At 37.2% G+C, this 22,848-nt stretch overlaps 2 protein-coding genes across 2 annotated transcripts in view; both read left to right on the forward strand.

The window, feature by feature from the left end:
* Positions 1–869: 869 nt before the first annotated feature.
* DBF4 (DBF4 zinc finger) lies at positions 870–12,553 on the forward strand. Its single transcript, XM_010001557.1, has 11 exons — positions 870–1,040; positions 2,911–3,105; positions 4,245–4,295; positions 4,831–4,900; positions 5,050–5,126; positions 6,646–6,676; positions 6,925–6,970; positions 8,059–8,190; positions 10,520–10,634; positions 10,965–11,089; positions 11,548–12,553. The coding sequence occupies exons 1-11, from the start codon at positions 870–872 to the stop codon at positions 12,551–12,553; spliced, it is 2,019 nt and encodes a 672-aa protein (XP_009999859.1).
* Positions 12,554–22,411: 9,858 nt separating this feature from the next.
* The window catches only part of ADAM22 (ADAM metallopeptidase domain 22), a 128,525-nt gene continuing 128,088 nt past the window's right edge, over positions 22,412–22,848 (forward strand). The window contains exon 1 of the mRNA XM_010001581.1: positions 22,412–22,531. Coding sequence (XP_009999883.1) covers positions 22,412–22,531 — 120 coding nt within the window. The remainder of the gene's footprint in view (positions 22,532–22,848) is intronic.

The following is a 22,848-nucleotide window of genomic DNA, read 5'->3' on the forward strand; positions in this document are numbered from 1 at the left end:
GGTGTCTGTCTGTGTGCCGGGGTGTCTGTCTGTGTGCCGGGGTGTCTGTGTGCCGGGGTGCGGCTGCTGCGTGCTGGGGCCCCGCGGGCACTGCGGGGCTGCTGCCTCACCGCCAGCTGTGGGTTGTTCCTTAGAAGTTGGATCTGTATTTTGCAATATTAATTGCAGTATTTAGACTGTTACTGTTGGGGCTGATTCTGAATCAGTTACACTGTCCTATCCCTCTGCGTTTCCTGTTTCCCTTAATGTATTTTTACTGCTAGATTTTACAGAACTGGCTGCTGTTCCTGTTTCACTTAGGTGTGGTGATAACCATTGCTTAGAGTCTTGCAGCATGAGTGGGGGTTCTGCACCCCCTTCCATCTAAGACCAGAGGCACTGATTGGCGTGTTGTGTTTTTGTCTTCATAAGAGATCTTGTATTTCTTGACGTTTCAGTTAACTTTTGCCTGTTCTTTGTTCTAAAGAGTCTATATGAATCCTTTCAGTTTCAGATTAATGTTAGAGGTTCTGTTCTAAAATGGTCTTCCTGTGATTGTCAGTGACTGTGACAGGATATGTATATATACTGTGGTACAGAGGCAGCAAACACTTCTCAAACTGTGTGAGAAATTTGATGGCTTTACATAGCAACTGGAATAAAAAGGCTATTTTAGGATATGATTTTAAGAAGAAACTATGTGGTGTGGTTATTAATGTCTGGTTTTGACATGTTTAACATAGCTGTTTTTAAGAAGTCTTCTGTTGCATGGAAGCTTGTCTTGTCCATTTCCATAACTGAGGAATTTTTTGTTTTGGAAAATAAAAAAATAAACACAATTAGTAAAACACAGTTGTGTTTAAATTCCCTTTTCTTTTGCAACAGGTGGAATGCAAGCAAAAACAGAAAAAATAAGATCTGCTATGAAGAATGTGACAAAAGATACAGGAGAACCAGAGAATCTTAAATATAAGCCACTCACTGGAAAAGTATTTTACCTTGATATTCCATCAAATGTCATCTCTGAAAAAATAGGGAAGGACCTCAAAGAGCTAGGAGGGGTAAGTGAATGAGCAGAGACCTTTAGGTAAATGGAAGAAAATGTGCATGTGTAATGCCTTTTCTTTGTTCCTTGTGACTGCATTTTAATGTTACTTATATTTTATATACGACACGATTTTATTTTTTGTGCTCTCATGTTTAGTATGAACAGTTGGCTTATCAACAAATTATTTTGTGGGTTTTTTGCTAGAGGCTGCTTTGCTAATTGTAACAGAAGTGTTTATTATGAAAGTTTGTTTTCCGTTGATTCAATTTGGATGAAATTTCAAGCAAATGAGTAGTAAATTTCAGGGTTTGAGGTCATTTTTCTGTTGCTTCTGAAGATATATGTGGTCATGTTAAGGTGTTAAAACTAAGGTTGTTCAGTTCTGAAAGATATATTAAATGAAGAGTTTTGTGTATGCTTATTGGAAGTCAGTAACTTCAGTAAGTACTTTCTACACCGAGTAAGCTAATGAGTAATTTTGAATATTCTCATTTAACAATAAATTTTGTAAGCATCTCAATAATTTTTTTTCCTAATTCTCCCTTTTGTATGGAAGAAACAGTTTGACACAAGCACCAGGATACCTTAGTAACACACAAATAGGGCAATTATTTAGTCCACTTAAATATTTTGAGTTAGTATAGAGGAATCTTGACAGTTAAAGTATTAAACTGCTTTTAACCACAGAAGCAAAAGGGATCTGCTTAGATTGGTAGCTATTCTGGACATTGTTTTGGTAATAGTACTTAACCTCAGAGGAGTGCTGAACAGTTTAGTGAAACTGATGCTTGTGAATCAAGATGCTGTCTGAAATTATAGTAGAGGCAAGGATTAACCATATGGTTTGAAGTTCAATGCATCTCTTTATGTTTAGCATTAAAGGAGTGCATGCTATCTTTTGCCTTTCTAAGACAGAATTATAGGAATTCATACGTGAAAGTTAAGGTTGCAAGTCAAGGACTGAAAATGAATTTTTTCTCTTTCATTCTGGAGGAATATATGCCTAAATCTGAGGTTCCCTGGGCCCTCAAGATAAGCCACCACATGTGTTTTGTTATGAGGAGTGCACTCAAAAGTGCCTCTCTCTGTATGTTCCATTTCTGTAAAAAGTTCATAGAGCAGAATTGGAAGGCACAGTTTCAAGCTTGCTGTTGGTGCAATTTGTACTTTACATCCTGATTAATGGAGAAGAGGAAAATATTTTAAGCTACATAAACTGGCAAGAAATAACAAGACAAATAGGCTTGATAATCACACAACAGTTGGTAACAAAAGACTGAAGGAACAAAATAGAAGAGAATAAGCATATGATAATTTATATATTTTGTATTGCCGAGTTTAAAAATGTTATGAGGATACTTAAATCTTCTCCATTTTAGAGAAGTGTTGTGAATACTGTATGTGTGAAACATGTTAACTGTCTGAAATTTTCTTTTTTCTGTTGGTTCTAAACTCAGTAAATTTATAGCTTCCTGTAAACTATATTTGCATATACATGCCTTAAAGCTTACTTGAACACTTCTGTGTAATTTCTGTTATACAAATGTTATTTTTATTTAATTACTCTGTTATTTCTCAATGCAGTGTTTGAATTATTCTCTTTGGAAAGTGTTACAGTTAGTTAAAATAATGCTAATAATCGAAACAAAGCAAAGCTCTTTTGATAGAGATTAAAAAATTAAGAAATAGATATTAGAATTTTTGACTGTTAAGATGGTCAATTGTAATTGTCATCCAGATCTTTAAAAAATAATCTGTCATTAATTCATTATTTTGAATTTAATTATTCCAGAAGTTTTGCCACTTTTCTTGAATGTGTGCAGTGTAAAATTGAGTTACTGATTTATTGTCCTGAAATAATTACTTTATGTCTCTATATTTAGAAAGTGGAGAGTTTTCTTAGTAAAGATATCAGCTACCTGGTGTCTAGTAAAAAGGAGGCAAAATTCACACCGACTCTTGGTCAGATTTCTCCTGTTCCTAGCCCGGAATCTGCACATAATGGAGGAAATAGTTCACCTCATCCTAGCAACAGAAAAGATGGATGTGATGGGAGTTCATTTAAGATAGTAGATACAGTAAGTTTCTTAGTGATAATATTGCAAATTGGGTACAACCTGATTTTAAAATTTTTCTACTATTTTGTTTCATAAAGATGGCAACAGTTCCTTGGGTGAATAATGGAGTTTTTTTAGCTTATCTTTTTTTTCAATAGGTCAAACATAGTTTTAAACTATTTCAGGTTAACTTGTTAAATTTAACTAACTCAAACCTAATGAAGCAAAGTTTCAAAAGCTTATTTTTCTGCAAATAAGAAGATCACACTAAAATCAGGTCTAATGTAGTATGCCTGATGTATAATTAAGCATTGACATTGCTAGCTTTGACAGCTGGATCAATATGGATAGGCTTGCCATCTCATCCAGTGGTTCCCAACTCTTCAGCAACACAGCCTACCAATATCTGGCTGCCAGGGTGTTGTTAATGCAGGTATCTACAGAAGCACACTTCTTGATAGTAGTTGAAGGAAATAAAATTGAACATTATGAATACTGAGTGTTTTCTGAGCCCTTTCCTAGGTGCTCATGTTAATTGCAACAATTAGCATTGGAATTTGTGCAGGTTTACATGAAGTTTCTCAGATGGGCAAGCCTTGCATCCTTTCAAAACAGTTGGAAACAATTAGCTGTTCTGTATATGTGGTACTTGCTCAGACTGCAGCCAGTCTGCAGGCTGGTCTTTGCATCACATAGATGAGATCACCTCATTTTGCAAATAACCTGCATAAGTAAAGGCATACACATTATGACTAAACATATAGTGCAAAACCAGATGCACTGGTGATACAAAAGATGGCGATATGGAGGCTGTGCTTATATTAATGACTGTTAGCTTAACTTGGCACAAGTCCACTTGACAAAACCATATCCTTTGTCATGTAACACTGTCTGCTTACTCCCAGAGGCTATGTTTCAGCACTAACCTTGCCTCAGCCATGCAGTGACCTGCTTTAGCTGAAAATTTTTACTTGTTGGGTTTTTTCTTTTTTCCCCCCAGACTGTATCAGCTGTAACCTTGTGAGGAAGATATTAATTAATGAGAAATAGCAGTATAGTGAACAAAAGGAGACTATAATAGATAAAATACTTGTTAGCAACAATATAAGCTGCCTTTTATTTTTTTGAAATGCTACAAATGTGTTTCTGTTTTAATGCAGGTACGTATGAGCAGAGGAAAATCCTTAGTTGAAAAAGCAATCAAAGAGCAGGTAAGCAATCAATGAATTCATGCTGGAGAAACTTAGGCTTTGCACTCTAGAAAACAAGCAGCAGGAAGAGTGGTCTTAGTGATGTAAGAGGGAATCCCTCAAAGAATGCGCAGTCAGAAGTCGAGGGAGTGTTCTAAGTAAAACTGGCAGGTCATGTTTTCTGGGTACTTCCTGAAGAACTGAAAATATTCGAAGTTTTATGACCAGTATTATAATTTGTCAAGATTGCTAGTATACCTAGCATTTGAGAAGTGCTTGTGAAGTTAAAAGAAAGGTGTAAGTTCATTGTTATCAAATCTTGCTATAAAATGTGATAATAGAGTTTTGGCTGTGTGAAGAGCTAAATATAATCTTTAGGTGATAAAAGTGCTGTGACTTGAAGACGGAAAAATCAGTTGAAATCTATAGTGTTTTGGCAAAAAGTGAGGCATCTGCACTTTTATCTCAGCTTTCATATTACATGTTGTAATATATTTGTAGTTATTTTCACAATTTTTCATATATTGCTTAAAAATCTTAATATCATTGTTTGCAGGACTTAATCCCCTCTGGTAGTGTACTATCCAGTGCTTTGAGCTGGGGAGTAAAGATACTTCATATTGATGGTAAATATTCTTCTTTGATGAAACCTGACTTGAACTTGCAACATTGATTTAATTATTCTTTTATTTAATTCCGAATATTAAAAATGACAAATTACTTCAAACATACAAAAATAAACTCAGCTGAGTGTCATTCCCCCTCTTTTTGCCAGATGTTAAGAACTACATTGAACAAAAGAAAAAGGAGGTCTACCTCATGAAAAGAGCAAGCAGTTCTTTTAAAGATGTGGTAAGTAGCTCTTTGCCATTTGTAAAAATGCTATTTGTTTAATTAACTGAAAAAACACAAGTGTACTAAATTTGCATAACTCTGAAGCTTATAGCTTTTATTTTAATAAAGCCTTGCTCGTGTTCAGTTTTTCACAGACCAGTATGTTTTATTAATTCATTTAAAAACCATCTTTGAAAAACAGAAGGTATTAGCTACATGTTTCTGTATTATTAAAAAATAAATTTGATCATAGTATTAAGTAATGTGTAGACCTTTGCTCTTGCAAAGGCTAACTAAGAATCAGAAGTAGTGAGTTGTCTGAAATTCCCATTCTGCCTGCCTCAAAAATAATAAATAATAATAATTTTTAAAATTGTAGCTTAGTTTTAGTATGATCTAGATTGTGATTAAATTGCCTTGTATAATTAGAGTGATTAGAAACCCTTTACTTTTGACTGACTATCTCAAAGAATCAGTTACATTTCCTGAAGAAACTCTCTAGGGAATCTGTGCCTGTTGCTCAACTCTGCATCTTTTCCTTCCTAGTTTTTTAAAAGAAAAAGTGTAAAGCATCTGTGAGCAATTCTGTCAATAATGTACAGTTAGCATGTGAAAATCCCAATTTCTCCAGATTTTAGTGTATAATACTAGAGATACACTGAAAATGTTTTAGCTGCTTGTCTGTTCCATCTGCAGTTGCTCTGTAATTTAAAGTAAACACATGAAGTTTTGCAATTATCTTATCTAGGCAGGGTTCTGTGATAAGTAAATGGCAGCATGCTATCTAGTGGGGGTTGTGTTGTTTTGAAATTCAATATTGGCTATTGAGACAGCATGCAATTCTCTGGTAAATCATCAGTGTCTATGGATAGCAGGGTGGGGATTGTTTTTGCACGTAGCCTAAAGTACGAGTTGGTACCTTTACCAGAATCAATTACAGCTAATAGCTGATGCTTGACTGTAGACTTTACTCTTTTCTAAAGACAACATAGTCCTTTTAATCCTTATTGCTAAAAAAAAACAAAATCCAAACAAACAAACCCTCACTTGTATAAGTTCATTCAAATTACAGGAATTGTTTTTACTGGAGAATGTTGCTATCTGTGTTGCTATCTGCAGTTTTAGTGGCATTTTACAGCTTGTAGATAATTAGCATTTATAAAGTGTTGTAAAATGGTTATCTGTATCTAAGAATCAGCTTTCAAACATGGCAAGGTCTTCTGGAGGAGGAGAGAGAATAAGTGAATTAATTTACCTGTGAGGGCTTTTTGTTTGGTTTTGGGGAAAATAAATTGAAACATCTGAAGGAGAATACTTTTTTTTGCAGTGTGGAATTAACTATTTCTTTGTGAAACATGTCAACATATTTCTTAAGTACTAATGAGCTTAGTTTCCTGCAAAATTAATTGTGACTGTGTGAGAAGTCATGATTTATTCAAGGAGATCCACATAATTTAAAATTAGTTACAGATAAATCTTTAACAAAATGCAGAATAATATTCACAGGGATTTTATACCTTTTCTCGTTTTTCCATAGGGAAGACCGGTTATTGCTCCAAAGTCAAAAAGTAAGTATTTCAATATTTGTAGTTTTTTTGTTGTGCCTTACATTCCGAACCCTTGAAAATATTCTGTAGTACTCATGTGGTCAAGTGTGCTGCTGTGTTCTGATTTGTATGGCTAAGAAATGGAAATAAAGTGTTTGGCAAAACATGTATATAATGAGTTCTAAAACAATACCTGCTTATTTGTTCAGCTACTAGAGTAACTTGCAGAATGAATAACTATATCTTAATTTCCTTTTCTCCCCTTTGTCCAGGTAAACTGAAAAATCCATGTGTAAAGGTGGAAGATAGAAGTCGGTAAGTGTTCTCATCATGTATTCAATAATGTGGTTCTGAAACTGAGCAATTCAGAAACATTTAGTATGCTTAGAGCAAGTGGCTTTCTAATTTCAGTTCCCTTCCACTTCCTGACTATAGATGCCAGGCATACTGTCCTCTTATAATAAGAGATAAAACGTTCATCCCTGCATGCTCTGGGTGGGTATCTGTGTTTAGCCACTGAATTAAGTGGAGCAGGTAGTAGTGTAACTGGGAATATTTGCAATAGGTAATGGAAGTGGAAAGTTATTACATAGCTCCAGTTTGTAGACCATTGGAGTAGATTCTTTGGGTTACTTCCTGCCAAGGACCATACAAATGAAAAGGAAACTTGGAAGCTTTGAAGTCTATCTTTTTTCAAAGGAAACAAAAAGCTATTAATCTGATATGAATATCCATAGTAGCATGAAATCTGGTATTTTCAACCTTTAAAGTGTTCATATGTTCCTGGTCCTGTAATTGATCAAACCTTGTTGTATAAGAAAATAACAGTTTGCCAGAAGTTGAGAAAACAATGAATTATTAAAAAAGAACAGCATGTTTTTCACATTTAGATTCTGTTTTATTATGGTGTTTATAAGCTCCAAATTCTTTGACTTGATTTCTTTGACACTTTCCTCCATTAAAAAACATCAACCTGGTCTTACACTGGGTTGGTGTAAGAGGTGTGAGAGTCATGAGGATAGTGGGAAGAATTGGACAAACACAGTTGTAAGTAAAAGAAATTAGTATATAAATTCTTGTAAATTTGACTTCTGAATGGAGCTGTGTACCAAACATCTGAAAGACTTTAAAATATTTATGTAACATAAACAGATTTGGGGTTTTTTAATGTTTAATTGCTTATTCAACATAAGTAGCAGTTCAGGAGCAGAACAAGATTGCACTATAGTGCAAAGGGAGGGAAGGAAGGATGGATGGACTCTAGGCTGTTTCTGTTCAGCATTCTGTGTACGTTATATGTAAAAGAGAGACTTTTTCAGGATTTTGTAACTGATTGTAATTTGTGCTATAAACTCCTTTTTCAATTTCTGATGGTTCTAATGCACATGTTTTGTCTAACGCAGCCGCTACCGACCGTTTTATCTGCAGTTACCCAGTTTTCCAGTTCTGAATTACTGTGTTCCAAAGCCATATAGTCCATTTGAGGTGGATAAGAAGCATCCTTCTGTTCAAAAGCAACCTCTGTCTAAGCAAAGGTTTGTTGAAAACATCTTATTGCAGTGAGGGCAATTCTCTAAAATAATTCTGAAGTAATTGTTTTCTAAAATACTTGCTCCTAATTTTGTGTGATATTTAATACTAATAGCTTTGTCTCAGCTGATGTATTTGTTCCACTGTAACTGTTAGTGTCTTTCTGTCTTTCTGTGCTCTCTTTATCCTGTCTTTAGTCCTTTTTCTTGGACATACAGATGCATCCAAAAATGTGGTCTTCCCCTATTACTGTGGGTCAGGATAAGATATTTTTTTCCTTTCTGCCACTGGTTTCTTTGTCCTCATCTTGGATGCCATCCAGTAAGTATTTTACAGGAGGTGGATTTCTTAAGATTTCTTTTGATGTCAGTGTAATGCTGAACTAGGCAGTTAAAAATTTTAAAACAGTGATATTCAATCATAGGGCAAAATAGTTACTGATAACACTTGCAGTGCTATAAATGTTGGCATTCAGGCTTTATTAGCACTCTGGAGTTGTTAATTATCCTTTTTGGTGAATCAAAATATTGTTTTGAATTTCTTCTGCCTAGGATATCTGGAATGTTAATGATTCATTGACTTCTAAAAGTGATTCAAGTTAGAAACGGAAGATATTTAGGTGAAAAGTGGCTTTGCTATATGTGAAATTTTCTATATTTAGTAACTTTTACTGTTTTTCTGTCCTTGGGGTCTAAGAATTATTTATGTTTGATACTTGAAGAAAACCGGTTTACCTTCTCCACTGTTTAGGTTCTTTCTCATCTTCATCCTTGTTATATTGTTGAAGGTTTTCAGCTGATGTTGCCATGATTAATTTTTAATTATTATTTTAATTGCAATGAATGTAGCAGTATGAAAAAGCAAAGCAACTCCAATATAGCAGTAGCTCTTGAAATAATAAGGCAGCTTCTGATTGTGTCTCTTCAGAGGGAGTTAGAAAGGCCTATTTTTAAACCATTAAAAAAGGCAGTACTGTTTTCATTTATGAGGATTAAGGAACATGATATACTAAAAACTTCATAACTTAGGTTTTAATAAATATTCCATTATACTCTTTCAGGTTGGTGCATGCCAAAGTGGTACTTAAGTGAGATATTATTTTATACTTGGCAGGTAAATGTGAGGAATGTCAGATTCAGAACAAAGGGGGCTCACTTGTTTTGACTTTATCTGGGAGTAAAGCTTGTTGAAGCTAAGTTGTCCACTCTGCTTCTGCATCAGGCAAGACCTGCAGATGTCATCATTCGGTCATCAGATGATAAATGCTGTTGCCGATATCCTGCTCTGTTGGTTCTCTGTGATTTTTACAGTTCTGACAGGGGAAGATGAGAAAGCTAGGAAATAGTAACTGTACACAGTTAAGTGGAGCCTCTCCTGTGGGACCCAGAAAATGCTGGGGCAGATGTTAGTGACTTAGACTTGTAGATTGAAAGTGACTGTTGAAAGTAGTACACTTGCTGTGCTGAGCAATATACATTGCTATGCTTTGTCAGCTAGAGATTTTTCAGGGTCAGTTTTATGATGTGGAGTCCTGATCTTTCATCTATGCATATATTTGGTAAGGTTTTTCAGAATTATTTTTGGCTAGACAGAGAGATGGCACTATTTCTCTGAAGTAAAGTTATAAGTAGAGATTGATGGCTTTGCTTTACTGCTGGCATATCATCCCTAGGAGGGTTAATAGTGAATTTCAGCAAGCAGTAGCTCTCTCCAGATGGGGACTCCAAAGATCATGGAGCAGCTGCTGAAAACTTCTTCAACTTTTAACCTCCAGAAAGAACTTGAGGTTCATTTCTTGTATTTCCACTTAGCCTGTACGTAGAAAAATAGGACAAAAATTATTTGGCTAGCTTATGTAGAAGCTATGTATAACCAACAAATGAGTTTTTTTACTTTCATCAAAGAATGAAAGGTCATCTGTTAGATCAAGTGTTTGTGCTGTGTGGTTTTTTAGCTAGGAAAAAAGTCTTCTAACATAAACTGTGGGCTACTCATAGAGATTTCAATAGTTGGTTTGTCAGGATTTTTCTGTTTAGGAATTTTGCGTTGTTTATTCTGACTCAGTGATGTTAGTACATCTGTGCTAACCTGGATGTTTTATGCTTACCTATAGTTACACTGGGTCTGCCTATCTTGTTGCAGTAAATGTTTTCTTTAATTGATGCATAATTTTTCTCATTTTTCCCAAGTGTTGATTATCAATGTAAATAGTTGGAGGGGAAATAGACTTTTTTTTTTTCCAGTTAGAGGACTAGGAATAAACACACTATGAAAGGCAAGTACAGAGCTCAGCTCCAGAATTGAGTATAATTAACACATCTTTTCTGTTAATAGAAACAAAATAAATAGTGACAAGGACTGTGGAAATCCTGCTCAGCTCCCTCAGAAAGACAAAAAGAAGAGAGGATATTGTGAATGTTGTGGGAAGAAATATGAAGATCTGCAAACAGTATGTGAAATGTCAAGTATACGTGTCGATACAGTCATACGTCTTAAGTATAATACCAACAATGCTTTTTACTTACCAGTTTAATGTATTTTTTATCTTAAAAGATTTTCTGAATACATCTCCTAAAAAGCAGCAAGTGGGAATTTTTTCCCTTACAGGTTTTAAGTCCTGATTGCTGCCTCTGTGTATGATAGCTGAAGGCATAGCTCATGTCTCAGAGACCCTGGTAATAAATCGATGGTATTTACTTACTGCTCCATATCATACTGTTGACTTGCATAGTCATATCTGTAATATTAGATTTGTTTTATGATTTTTCTTTAATTCCAGCATCTTCTAAGTGAACAGCACCAAAATTTTGCACGAAGCTCACAGTATCAAGTTATTGATGATATAATCTCAAAGTTGATGTATGAGTTTGTTGCATACAGAGATGATGCAAAAGAAATAAAAAGGTATGTTACGTGTTCTAAATTTTAAAGACCGCAAGGGTTAAAACATAAAGATACTTTGTTCTGAAACTCTGAATCTCTAAAGTGGTTAGGGTTTGAAATACTATGTCAAGAAAAGCATATACAATTATGCTGGTTTTTTCTCTATAAAATTCTTGTAAGTATTTGGTAGGCATTGCATTATATTAATTAACTTTTTTCTTAATACCGCTGTAAATTGAGATTTACTGAAATACCAGACTGCTTGCTTCGTCGTTTTTTTGTTCCAACTATTTTGCATCTGGTAGAAATAAATAGAAAACATCAAATACAAGGCACTCCATCCCTCTAGAAATAGCATGTTGCTGCCCTAAATATATCTTGTCAGTTTCATTGCTTTTCTAGAATCCTTTGTATATGGAGTTATGTTGCCTGTGTTTCTTTCAAGTGTTTGTTAATCATTTTAAACAATTTAATTGTAGGACAAAATGTAGTGCAGGATATTTTTCTCCAGTTCTTGGAAAGATAACTAGACCAGTTGAGCTGAAGGAACAACTGAAAAGGCAACGCATTTCCCTGAAGACTTACTCGTGGAAAGATCCGTCGATGCGGGCACGCAAACTGGATCGCCAGCCTGCAGAAATACAGCCAAATTCTGTGCCAATACCTACCACTGTTTCTGGATCTGTCTGTTCAGTTCTTTATTGCCACCTGTCACAACCTTCAGAACTAAAAAGTAAGTTCAGAAATGATGAAAATACTGATTGCTGCTGTGCTGCAAACTTGAGAGAGACTGTTGTATCATCAGTTTTCATACAACCACCCCCTCAGAAAGATGGCAAAAATTACATGGAGCCAGAAGTAAACAAGAATTTACAGTGTTCTCAGGAACGCATGTGTACTTCATATTCTCATATGCAAGTTACAGATCTTGCTGAAAAAGACAAAAACCTGTCACAGCCAAAACGAAAATTAAATAATGCAGTAGTTCTACCCGCAAAGTGTTTGAAAAAAACAGATGCCAATCCTACGTTTGTCAAGAAACATTGTGATTTATGTGATAATCATCAACAGATGCAGCACAGTGTAGTTCTGGAGGCTGAAATATCTGATACTGCTATAAACAAAGAACTTAATGAATCAGCTGCCAGCACTGCACATAGTTCACCGTCTGGAAAGCTGCGCAGAAAAGTGAAGCTTTACTTGGGAAGACATAAAAGAGAAACCCAGAAACAGAATGTGGAGTTATGTATAAAGTATACAGATGGACTGTCTGTGCCTGAAGAGAGGAGAAGCTCTTGTAGTTCACCAGTGCAGAGCCTACTGGAATTATTTCAGACAAGTGAGAGAAACTCAGAATTCAGAGGTTTTTCAAGTTACAGTGAGAACAAAGGTTCAGCTAGCATAAAAGATACATGGGAAGGGCAGAATACAAATTTGTGGTCATTATTTTCCTCTTCATCCTCATCCCAATTTGTTGGATTTTAATGGTACTTTATTTAATGGTTTTCAAATAAACTTTCAAATTTATGATTTTATTAATGGAAATCTTTTTCTGTATTATATGTACAGGTGGTTTGGTTCTTAAGTTTTTCAATGCAAAAATGTTTATGTAAATACAAAAAAAATTGGGCTAAGGCAGTGTTTTGTTTTTTCTTTCTTCAAAGATAGTACGTTATCACAGCTGGGTAGAAGCTCTGATCCCAGATTTGGGGCGAAATTAATTACTAGGCAACCAATACTTGGGATGTAGCTGCATTTGGGTAGAATGATTTTCTAAAATCATTGATAATGTTATATTCCAAATAACCACATTATAAATAACTGGATGTTCCATTGTAAATATGGAATTCCATTACTTACAGACAGCTGCTGTTTTGTGGAGGTGTGGTTGCTTCCTTCTGCTGCTGCTTTATGAGAGAATGCAAAAAACAACAACAACAACAAGTTATTTGCTTCCCTAGTATTTCTTCTGCTGAAATTGTCTTGGGGAACCTATAGGATTAAGAAAGCATGTATTCAATTTTTTAAAATTTTCTTTTATTTTTGTTACTCTGATATGATTTATTTTTAGACTAAAAGTAGCTGTATTGTGTGTCTTGTGCAGTGTGAAAGCAGTAGATATATACTTCAATTATTCTTTAAATCAACCAAACACAACAACAACAGAGTGGCAACAATGATGACGACAAAGCAACCAATAGGTTTTTAATTGATTTTGTTTGATTTGTTTGATTTTCTTTTTCAGAGTAGCCAATGTCTGAGTAGCTGGCTCAGAGGCAGAGTGAAAGACACATGTGAGAACTGGGAATAATTTTCAATACTTTCAATTATTGCCAGCCCAAATCTCTCCAAGAATTTCCTTATCTGTAAATGAGTGCAGGGAATGAGTACAGAATTACAGGATGTAATTGCAAAGCTTTATTAATAAATGTAAGTGCCTTAAGGTCATATAAGAGAAGTAAAGCAGTAGGAATTACTCTGATTTGTTTTTGCATAAATTACTTGTTTGCTTTTTTATCTCTAGCGCATGTGGTATGTTCAAATCTACTCTCCCAGTGTTCTTATGGTTAAAGTTCTTGCAGTCGCTGCATACTATTATCTGTCCTTAATGGAATGTTTTCTCTCAGGAGTAGGTAAAGCTTGCTGTACAGGAATGAGAGAGGAAAATTACATATAATCACTTCAAAGAATGTATGAGTTGGAAGCTTAATTATGAGAGTAGCTGCTTCGGGCATTGCTGTCACCTTAAAGGTGATACTCCTTATTCTGCTATTCATACAATTGCCTGTTTAGTCCTGTAAGAGCTGCTTTTGGTCTTCATCTGGTCACTTCTGGCTTGATTTAAAATTCCTTCTGACCTGGATGCACATCAAGAAAATGACATAGAAACCCATTACATAAATGAGAAAAATTCACACTTTAAAAATGAGTTGATCTCGAATATGTATGTATATAGATTTAGTGCCTATAATTTACCAATATGTAGTGTTTTAGGAATAGGGTTCTAAAGTAGAACACTAAAGCAATTATTTTGTTCTTCATTTTGAGTGACACTTTAATGATAGAAGGAATGCTCCCTGGTTTGATGATTGCAATCTATTTCAGGAACAAATGTGTGTCCATTTTTCTTCTCTTGAGAATGTTCTGAGGTTTTTTATTTATCTATTGATGTTTTAGTTTGTGGGGTTTTTTTAGCTTAAGTGTAAGACAAACTTGCCTTCTCCCCCAACACATTGCAGTGATCTGTCAGTAGGTATCTCTTGCTGACATCTCCCTCCTCACAATCCCTGAGACAGATACTATCTTAGTCAGTGTAGTCAGGCCTCCTTCTGACTGGAATGTATATGCATGGTTATTTATATACGTAAAGATTACTGCAGTTGTTAAGGAAAGAGGTAGTCAACATTAGTAAATCTACTCATCAGATAACCAATGTTTATGTCTTGCATATTGTATGATTAGATGAGATTAGAATGTGTTGGCTCAATGGGCACTGCAAGGGGGAGATTTAGACCTATTGGAATCTGGCTGTAGAATCTTAGGGGAAAAATTTCAGAGGTTTTTCATAAAACATGAGGACTACTCATTGTAGTGCAGAATAAGATAGAATCACTGCTACTGGTTGCAGTAAGTGCTTTTAGTCATGCTGCAGATTTTGTGTACAGGTGACTAGTCACAGTAGTGCATGCTAGGAATCCCCTTTGTATGTAGTATGTTTGGATTATGACACAAGCTACAATAAGCCTATTGGCTATTTCTAGAACAGATTTATTCAGCTCACTGTGTGCAATTTTAGTACATTTCTCTTTCAAGCTTTTTTTTTTAAAAAAGGTTTTTACAAAACTGTAAGAGGAATTCTATTACTATTTGAAAAAAAAATCAGTAGATACAGAAGGCTAGTTATTAGAAAATGTCTGTCTTTCAGACTTCTTCCCCAAGAAGAAAGTGAGTCGCCAGAATAAATGTTTAGCGTGAGAAGTGTTTTATCAGCTAGTGTATCTTTGTGATAATTATGTATTATATAATTATAGTTTGAACTCTTCATGGGTGCTCATATTTTTTCTCATGCACTTCATTTTTTGATGGGTCTGCTTTCTGACTTTGAGAAGCCTGGTGTAGGTAGTTTTTATATTCTATGATTGATTATATTTGATTTTACATTTTTGTGATGGGTAGAGAAATTTGAAGGTGCATGCTCATACTGTCTGTAGCATATACCTGTACACAGTGTGGAATTCAAAATTTAATCAAGCACCCAATTCTTTACTCCTACAACAAAAGTGAAAGCTTTAACATTTGTGTATAAGAGACTAGTTCAATTTGAACTTTGAAAAAAAAAATCCGCTAGACTTTTATGTTATCAAAGTAATTCTTACTTGAGTGATGATCTTGCACCCAGTGATCATTACTGTTGCTTTCTTATAGGTGTGACAAGCACATTTCTGGAGAAGCAAAATATTTTAGTGTAATCTTTAAAATGTTAAATTAGAAGGCATGTGCCTGCACACACGTGTACCATTACTGAAAGCCTGTGCAGATGCTATCCTGGTTTGGTGCTGCAGTGTGAGTTGTAACTGCTTTGTTTCATCACCAGGGGAGAGACTAAAATCATCTTCAGTAAGGACTTTTAAGATGGAAAGTATCTACTCAATGCAAAGTTGGGATGGTAGCAGCAACACCAAAAGGTGTTGAAACCTGCTTTTAGGAATAAGGCATTAGAAGAAGTAGTGTTTACTTCAGTTACACCTACACCTGGTTTGGTTTGGTATCTTTGCAGTGGATGCCCAACCACTGCATATGACTTTGCCCTGCAGTATGTTTTATCTGGAACAGAAACTTTTCAGGTAAGTAGTGTGGCTGAGAGGATTGAGTTCCCAAGGGTCAGGAATGCTTCTGTGTGTGCATGTCCATATGCAAAGGGGTGTGCATATACATACTTGTGTGTAGATGATAATAGTGGGGATTAGTGACTCCAAAACTATACACACATAATGAAGGTCAGCAATAATTTTTAAGTAACATGCATTCAGGTAAGCCCTACACTAGGCAGCAGGATCTTCAAGCAGTAATCTCTCTTGTTCAATATCCCACTACAGAACACTTGGCTAAGCAACAGGTAGGTGACTTGAGAAGCCTTCTTCCTCTTTGGAGTTGGGTCAGTTAGTTACAGCCTGAGGATTGCTGAGCATGGGAGCATCTGTGCTGTCTTTCAAGGGCATTAGATGATGAAACCCATGCTCCACCTCAAGCTTGCAACAGAAGACCACACTTCAGTTATTCATGCATGCTATCATTGTTCTATGTTAACTCTATGACACACGCCCATGGAGGCTGTGTGTACTTTCATCCTGCACTCTGAAAGACTCAGCTATGTAACTGGTGATGGTATCTATGAATCTCTCTCATGGCAGTCTCTGAGGGCAGAGGCGATGAAAAATCGGTAGCTGCTCTAACTGGTGTAGTTACAGTGGTGTGTGTGGACACGGTGAAAATATGATGCTCCCTGTGTTCCCCAGATGGAGAATCACTGAGCTCTGTGATCTGTGTGACCCCTGGGCCACTGGCAGGTAAATACCAAGGGGTGGTAAAAGCTGCCCATGCTGGGCTTTTTGATCACATTGATAGGCAATACAGTAGCATCAAGTTATAGTCTGTCTTGGTCTTTTGCTGAGTCTACCCAAAAGTGGAAGTGACTTCCCTGCCCTAGTTTAATCATGTAGATGTTCCATATCTAAGTTTTTTAAAACATGCAATTATATTAAGAATTGCAGAAAATTATTGAAATAGTAAAGTGTAGAATGAAACTATAAATAAATGAGAACAAGCATTCATAGTGTTCCTGGGTGAGTAAGTAATTTGCATGTTACTTGCATCATGGCAGGAGACAGAGTCCTCTTTATCCCTTGTTTTTTCTGTTGTGTTCCATCATGAAAATAATTTTCTGAAAAGTAAGCTATTTTCTGTTAAGTGCTTACTGCCATTCAGATGTAGCTGTGACCACATGCCTCTAATCCCCACTTGAAGACAAACGAGGAGAAATTGCAGCAGTCAAACAATCTAGAGCAATTGTATTGCTTACTTAAATGTATGGAGGCAGACTGGAAACTGAGTGTCAGAATGTAATTCTTAGCATACCTAGTCCTCTGGACTGTGTAAGGAGATTGTTTTTTTGTTGTCAAATGCAAGCATGAATAAAGGTAAATACCATTGGTAATACTGCCAGTAGTAGTCACGACTGATGCCTTTAGCAGAGTGAAGGTAAGTGTGAACTGAGTTGATTAACCACTTCAATATCTCTGAAAGCAATCTGAGATTACAGAATACATGGTAAAAATATTAAATGTTACTTATTGGCTTCTGATATTTAATAGTGTATTTCTTTTAGGGAATACAGCTATTGAAAATAAATGCTGAGCATCTCAGATATAAAAAGATTGGGGATGCAATGCAGCTGTTTGGGTGGGGGGCCAATTTTCTTTGAGATTAAGCAGGTCTAGATTCAGGTAGTTACCCAACTTAATCCATGTTTTTTAAATTACTTCTTTTTTAGCTGATGGGGATCTCACTGCAAGATTCAGTGTCTCCAGTATTCTTTAAGTATGTATATAGCTGGGCTTTAAAAACCAGGCTTCCTCTGTCACCTTCAGAACAGTTTTGCAACATGGCACTCCAGCTGAATAGACATTGAGAGCCACACACGGAAGTCAGTTGCCAAATGATGGTAGTCACTTCTGTGGTTCAAACCACCAGGCAGAGTAGGAATTGGGATCTGGGTCTCACACATTTCAGGTGCAGGCACACCAGCAGATGTCACATCGGGTTCATCTTTCAGGTACAAGGTTTTCAAGCAGAGTAATTGAGCCTGGGAAGTTTCACCGACCTTTGGAAAAGGAAAGAGCCTTCTGGTCACAGAAAGGTGCACGAATCTTGTTCTGTACCTTGCATTCAGGTTAGTTTAGCTGAGTAGGTATTTATCTTGTTTTTGAGGGTAGTAGTAGTAACAACTACTTTCCCTGTCATACTTCAGGGCTTACTACAGAAGATGTAACCTGGAAGCTCCTAAGTGAATGCAAGTTTTGCATGTTATAAAACATGAATGAGATGTCTGAATGTTTTTTACTCTACTGATACCCTGCCTTCCAAACCACTGGCCACTGAGCCAGATAATTTTTATATTTTTTTTTTTAATATGATAAATTCAAACCTTTGCTTTCTTTATGTTACCAGATTTTCTGAGAAACTGCCAATACTAAATCATTTGAGTAGCTACCCAGCCCAATCTCCTAATTTCAGAAGTGGTAAGCAGAGAAGTGCAAAATGGATCCTGTGCACTGACTAGATATGGGGCAAAACCCCTGACCAAAAAATCCTATTTGTAAATTTGGAATTTTAAAAAATGGACAAAGATGATGTACTTCGTCCATCATCCAAAACCAGTAGATCATTGCTGCAGATCTGGATGTTTTTTCCAGTCCACAAGAACATTCTGTCCCTCCTGACCCCAAAAATGTTGAAAAATGTCATCAACAGCCTAAGTAAAAACTTCATAGTCTAATTACGTGTTGAATTAAAGCATATTTCTTCTTATCTTTGAACTTGCTATGTTTTAATTCAATTGAATGCCCTTCTTTTCACACACCAGGTGGCCAGGAGAACAGAAAGCACCCCCTTACTTTGCCTATACCATCTATGTGTCTTTTTGTTCTGTTCATCGCTGTCCTTAAAAATCCTTATCTTTCTAGTTTCTGTCACTGTCTTTCTCTAAACCTTGCCATGTCCTTGCTGGGGATTGCTGGTGTACAGCTCCAGATGAGGCTCTACCTCAGATTTATTGTCAAAACTAATTCTGTATGATATGCTTTTTATTTAGACTACAAATGCACATGCTTCCTATTTCAATGTATTCATGCTGAGAACTAAATAACCAGCAAAGTCAAATGTCTTTACGCATATCAGTCAAAAAGTAAGTGTACATATACTCAAAATGTGCTGCTGGCTGGAATTGGACATGTAACAGGTACTGATACAAGAAAATTACCACATAATCAGAATTTAAAGATTTTTTTTCATGGAAACATTTAGGACAGTACACTTATGGTAAGAGGTGGCCAGATGAATAGAGACAATTGCAACTATGCAGAGATCTGCCTTTTATCAGGAAAAAGTCTTAATGTGTTTTTCCATAAACTTAATCAATAATGATTGAATATTGACCACTGAGAATATATTTGTTAGTAACTGTCCTAGATTTCAGTTACAACCTATTTGAGAAAACAAATTGTTTTGTGTGAGGAGAAGAGTTATACTTTCCATAGTATTAAGTTGCTGTAATGTTCTGTAACTGGAGTCAGTGTTATTTTCCATCACGTCTGTGCATACACAAGACTCCATTGTGTATTCCTCAAAGCTGAACATTCAGATTTCATAAAAAAAAAATACAAAGAAATTTCCATCTTTTTTTAGCATATAATGTGTTACTCTTTCAGTATTTTAAAGTAGGTCAATTTTTTCAGAACTTTAGACAGTTTAAAACTGTGAATCATGATTGCAGTCACTGGTACTTACCCCTCAGTTGTACCTCTTATGCTTTGCTGTAAGCACTACAGTAATCTTCAAGAATATCCTGAATACATCAGAAGCACAATGTCACAGGGCTGTTCAGTCATGTATCTTTCTTATTTTCTGAGGGAAGGAGAGAAGTAGATCTTAGATGTTAAATTGAAGTGTTATTTTATGACTCCTAATTCATTATGTTTCAAAAATAATCTTTGGAATATCTATGTTAAATCAAAAGCTTGATATCTACTTATAAATCACTTTTTAGAAACTTTCTCCTGATCCTTTGGAATACTGGCATATATTTTTCAGGCTTCATTTTTTGCAGTTGTGGTTCAGATAGTCATAGAATGTGCCTGTTATGTTCAGCAAGTCATGAAGACGTTGCAAGGTAAGGAAGAGCTGTTTCTTCTCATTTAAAAAGGAATTGAATCAAGTGTAATAGAATAGATTGTCAACTGGCAAGGGAATGAATGCTGAAAAGTTGGCCTTCATTTGCAAATACCAGTCTATTTGGGCACCTCAATGTAGGAAGGACATCAAACTGTTAGAGTATGTCCATAGGAGAGCCACCAAGACAGTGAAAGTTCTCAAGAAGTGGCTAAGGTCACTTGGTTTGTTTCAGCTTGGAGAAGGCTGAGGGTGACCTCATCACAGTCTACAACTTCCTCGAGGGGGAAGTGCTGATCTCCTCTCTCTGGTGACCAGTGATAAGACAGAAAGAAATGGTATTGAGTTCTGTCAGGTGAAGTTCAGATTGGACATTAGGAAAAGATATTTCACCAAGAGGGTGGTTGGTCACTGGAACTGGCTTAGTTTTAGGTAGTCCTCTGAGGAGCAGGGCACTGGACTAGATGATCCTTATGGGTTCCTTCCAACATGATTATATGGTTTTCTGAAAGAAGAAAAAAATCTGTCCCCTGATATGAAAGAGCTCACCTCACTCAGAGGTGAACCATCTGCCGCAGTCCTGAGCAATGCCAAGAAGCTTCTAAGTGAGGTAAGACTAAGGAAGTGGATATTGACCTTCTCTGCCTGATTTCCCAAATGAACCTGGAAAAGTCATCAATAAATTAAAATATTATTTCTCTGAAGGACTATTCCAGTCAAATCAACCATTCTAATAAATGTGTACAAGAGATGGGGACTTCAGACATGCAGATCAGGATTTCCTTCGTTGGGATTTAGCTTCTTCAATGTGATACAGAAAATGTCTGCGCTTTATTTAAGTCTTCTCTTTTGAATTAATCTTCAATATTTGTCATAGAAGTGTTTTCATAGCCAAACAATAGAAGGATACAAATGAAAGGTTTGCAAGGAGAAGGACAAAAACTTTTCCAGCTGTGTTGGATAATGACTTCTAGCACACATACTTCTAAAATGCTTTTATCTTTGTGTTAGTTCGCTGTATTTCTAAAAGTAGTGGAGAGACTGACCAAAACAGACTTAGCATATGAAAACAGTGTTGTATTTATGAAGCTACTATCATACCTCACCACATTGCCTGAACCCACAAACTGGATAGAACTGCCCTTGTAGTCATCAGCTTAAAGCAGCCATGCCTTGGCTGGTGTTGGGCTGGTGAATGCTCCACGTGTGACTTCTACACCAAATCTCTCAGCATTTCTGGACAATGGTAATGGCAAGAGAAAAATGAAACATATGTACTGATCCAGGAAATTAGTCTATAATGGTACTGGGTGTCTACTACATAATGATGTAATACATATACCCAGTGCCATAAATTCCCACAGAAATACTGACTGACACAATAAGCTGTGAAATACCATGCCAGCAGGGACAGCTTGGTCTAACTGAAATAACTGTAGAGAGACTGGCTGCAACCTGGAATGTAGGGATTTATGACTTCTGAAAAAAAACCACTTTGAAACATCATATTATTGTACTGAATTTTCTCTCTGTAAATCACATGTTCTCATTTTCTTTACCCATCCCAGTTGTGGTCCTTAAGATACCTTGAAGTAGAGTTTCATAAGCTAATTGTGTGCTGTTTGAGCAACTGCTAGAGGCTTTAGTGGATGCTTGGAGGTGATACTCTGCCTTGCCTCTAGTGCTCGACTGCAGTGCCAGCTGGGCGGTGCACAACTCCCCAGCCGCTTTCTCCTCCAGGTTGACACACGTTTCCAGGTGCAATACCGTGCCCTTAAAGCGCCCTTGAGTGCTCCCAGCTTCAGCTTGTTGAACCGGCACTTTGTGTTTATATAACGTAGCAACCAACTGAGAGAACCTGAATTTCCTTCATCTGTCCCCTAACGGATGCAGTTAAGCAAGGCCGGAGCTGCCCTTGCGGGGCGGGGTCCGGGGGCTCGGGCAGCGGCTGCGGGGCCCGAGCGCTGCGCTCCGTCCCGGCGGGCTGGGCGCTCCCGGGAGCGGGAACGGAGCCGTCAGGTGTCCCGGCCGGTGCCAGAGCAAGCGACGTGTTCATCTGAATAACGGTTAGATTTTAAGAACAAAGATTGTGTGTGTGTGTGCTTTTCGTCTTCGAGAACCACAATGCGCAGCAGCTCCCCGTGCTATTTACTGCGATGCCACCTCTTTATGATGCGCTTACACCTGGTGCAGAACCTGGCTTGACCGCATATGCTCTTGCGTGGCTGAGCACCGAGCTCCTGCCTGTCACTGTGCTGCTCTGACATTCCTCCTCCTGCCTCGACTCACCTCAGCTCCGTGCCCCGGCCGTCCTGCCTCCTGCCACTCCGGGCAGCCGTGGGGGCGGTGGTCGCTGCTGTCCCATTCTCATAAAGAAGGGCAGTTAAGGAAGGTGAGATGCCCAGCGCTGACAGGCAGGACCGCTGCCCTCAGCTTCCCGGCAGGGGGGAGTGTAGAATTGGGCTGCGGGCGCAGCTGCTGAGGGAGAATAATCCTCGGGTTTCGGGGGGCGGCAGCGTGGGGGTCCCTGGCTCTGCTGCCTCTTGCTTTGGCCTCGCTTTTGCCTCTTTCTTAGTCCAGGACAGCGTGTTGTAACCTGAAAGGAATGACTCTGCGTTATAATCCTTTTCAACTCTCTTCCAGTGTTTTTGCCCAGCGGAGAAAGCAGGGCAGGAGTGGGAATTCAAGGCAGGAGGAAGAAAGGTCACAGGGAAGGAAATGGAGGTTTGCTCTGAAAACACACACAGAAGGGAGAGGGGGCGGCGGCAGAAGCCCATGGGAGGAGGGGCGGGGGGCAGTACAAGCAGTTCGGGAGGGAAAACGCTCCGGTTGCC

This window comes from Chaetura pelagica, unplaced genomic scaffold (genome assembly GCF_000747805.2).
Source record: "Chaetura pelagica isolate M959 unplaced genomic scaffold, ChaPel_1.0 scaffold127, whole genome shotgun sequence".
Classification (NCBI taxonomy): Eukaryota; Metazoa; Chordata; class Aves; order Apodiformes; family Apodidae; genus Chaetura; species Chaetura pelagica.

Excerpts from the sequence above, each read along its gene's own strand:
- DBF4 (XM_010001557.1), top strand. The coding sequence starts at position 870 with ATGCAAGCAAAAACAGAAAAAATAAGATCTGCTATGAAGAATGTGACA. Across the intron at positions 6,971-8,058 it reads AAGGTGGAAGATAGAAGTCG|CCGCTACCGACCGTTTTATC; the intron begins GTAAGTGTTCTC and ends TGTCTAACGCAG. Across the intron at positions 10,635-10,964 it reads AATATGAAGATCTGCAAACA|CATCTTCTAAGTGAACAGCA; the intron begins GTATGTGAAATG and ends CTTTAATTCCAG.